Raw genomic sequence first — 1,557 nt, forward strand, 5'->3', positions numbered from 1 at the left:
AGGGGTCCAGGCCGGACCGAAACCATCTCACTTTCGACCTATGTTGAGTTTCTTCAGTTATGTTAATGTGACGTTTTTCTGGAAGCCTTCCTGGGCCTCCAGACTTTCCAGGAAGCCTTCCTGGGCCTCCAGACTTTCCAGGAAGCCTTCCTGGACCTCCAGACTTTCCAGGAAGCCCTCCTAGACCTCCAGACTTTCCAGGAAGCCTTCCTGGGCCTCCAGACTCTCCAGGAAGCCCTCCTGGACCTCCAGACTTTCCAGGAAGCCCTCCTAAACCTCCAGACTTTCCAGGAAGCCCTCCTGGGCCTCCAGACTTTCCAGGAAGCCCTCCTGGACCTCCAGACTCTCCAGGAAGCCCTCATGGGCCTCCTGACTCTCCAGGAAGCCCTCATGGGCCTCCAGACTCTCCAGGAAGCCTTCCTGGGCCTCCAGACTCTCCAGGAAGCCCTCCTGGACCTCCAGGAAGCCCTCCTGGACCTCCAGACTCTCCAGGAAGCCCTCTTGGACCTCCAGACTCTCCAGGAAGCCCTCTTGGACCTCCAGACCCTCCAGGAAGCCCTCCTGGACCTCCAGACTCTCCAGGAATCCTTCCTGGGCCTCCAGACTTTCCAGGAAGCCCTCCTGGACCTCCAGACTCTCCAGGAAGCCCTCCTGGGCCTCCAGACACTCTAGGAAGCCCTCCTGGACCTCCAGACCCTCCAGGAAGCCCTCCTGGGCCTTTAGACACTCCAGGAAGCCCTCCTGGGCCTCCAGACCCTCCTGGAAGCCCTCCTGGACCTCCAGACACTCCAGGAAGCCCTCCTGGGCCTCCAGACCCTCCAGGAAGCCCTTCTGGACCTCCAGACTCTCCAGGAAGCCCTCCTGGGCCTCCAGACCCTCCAGGAAGCCCTCCTGGGCCTCCAGACACTCCAAGAAGCCCTCCTGGGCCTCCAGACACTCCAGGAAGCCCTCCTGGGCCTCCAGACACTCCAGGAAGCCCTCCTGGGCCTCCAGACACTCCAGGAAGCCCTCCTGGGCCTCCAGACACTCCAGGAAGCCCTCCTGGGCCTCCAGGAAGCCCTCCTGGGCCTCCAGGAAGCTCTCCGTCTTCATAGTGGAGGGGCTCGTAGGCTCAGGAGTCCACAGTATACAGGTTTCAATCTTGTGTGACACTTCTTTTCACACTGAATTTTCAGAATTGGCTTTGTGGGTCAGTTTTTGCTCACGGCAGGTACAGGATTGGGGCTTTGTGTTGTGTACGGGTGTAATACACACACACACACACACACACACACACACACGCACGCACGCACACACACACACACACACACACACACACACACACACACACACACACACGAGGCAGGAGTGTTACAAAGTTACTAAGGCCCATGTTTGAACAGTTCTCATCTCTTGAGAAATCTAATTCTTCTAGCCCGGAGCGATATCAGCTCTTACATCTTCACTCGTTCTTGGGTTGGACGGTAGAGTGACGGTCTCGCTTCATATAGGTCGGCGTTCAATCCCCGACCGTCCACAGGTGATTGGGGGCACCATTCCTTTCCCCCCGTCCCATCC

General features: G+C 58.3%; 1 protein-coding gene across 1 annotated transcript; it reads right to left on the reverse strand.

Annotated features, from left to right (window-relative positions):
- Positions 1 to 270: 270 nt before the first annotated feature.
- On the reverse strand, positions 271 to 1,092 carry LOC123746231 (involucrin-like). Its single transcript, XM_045727558.2, has one exon. It carries the CDS (start codon positions 1,090 to 1,092, stop codon positions 271 to 273), a length of 822 nt encoding a protein of 273 aa, XP_045583514.2.
- Positions 1,093 to 1,557: the final 465 nt, after the last annotated feature.

The sequence above is a fragment of the Procambarus clarkii genome, chromosome 80 (assembly GCF_040958095.1).
Source record: "Procambarus clarkii isolate CNS0578487 chromosome 80, FALCON_Pclarkii_2.0, whole genome shotgun sequence".
Taxonomy (NCBI): domain Eukaryota; kingdom Metazoa; phylum Arthropoda; class Malacostraca; order Decapoda; family Cambaridae; genus Procambarus; species Procambarus clarkii.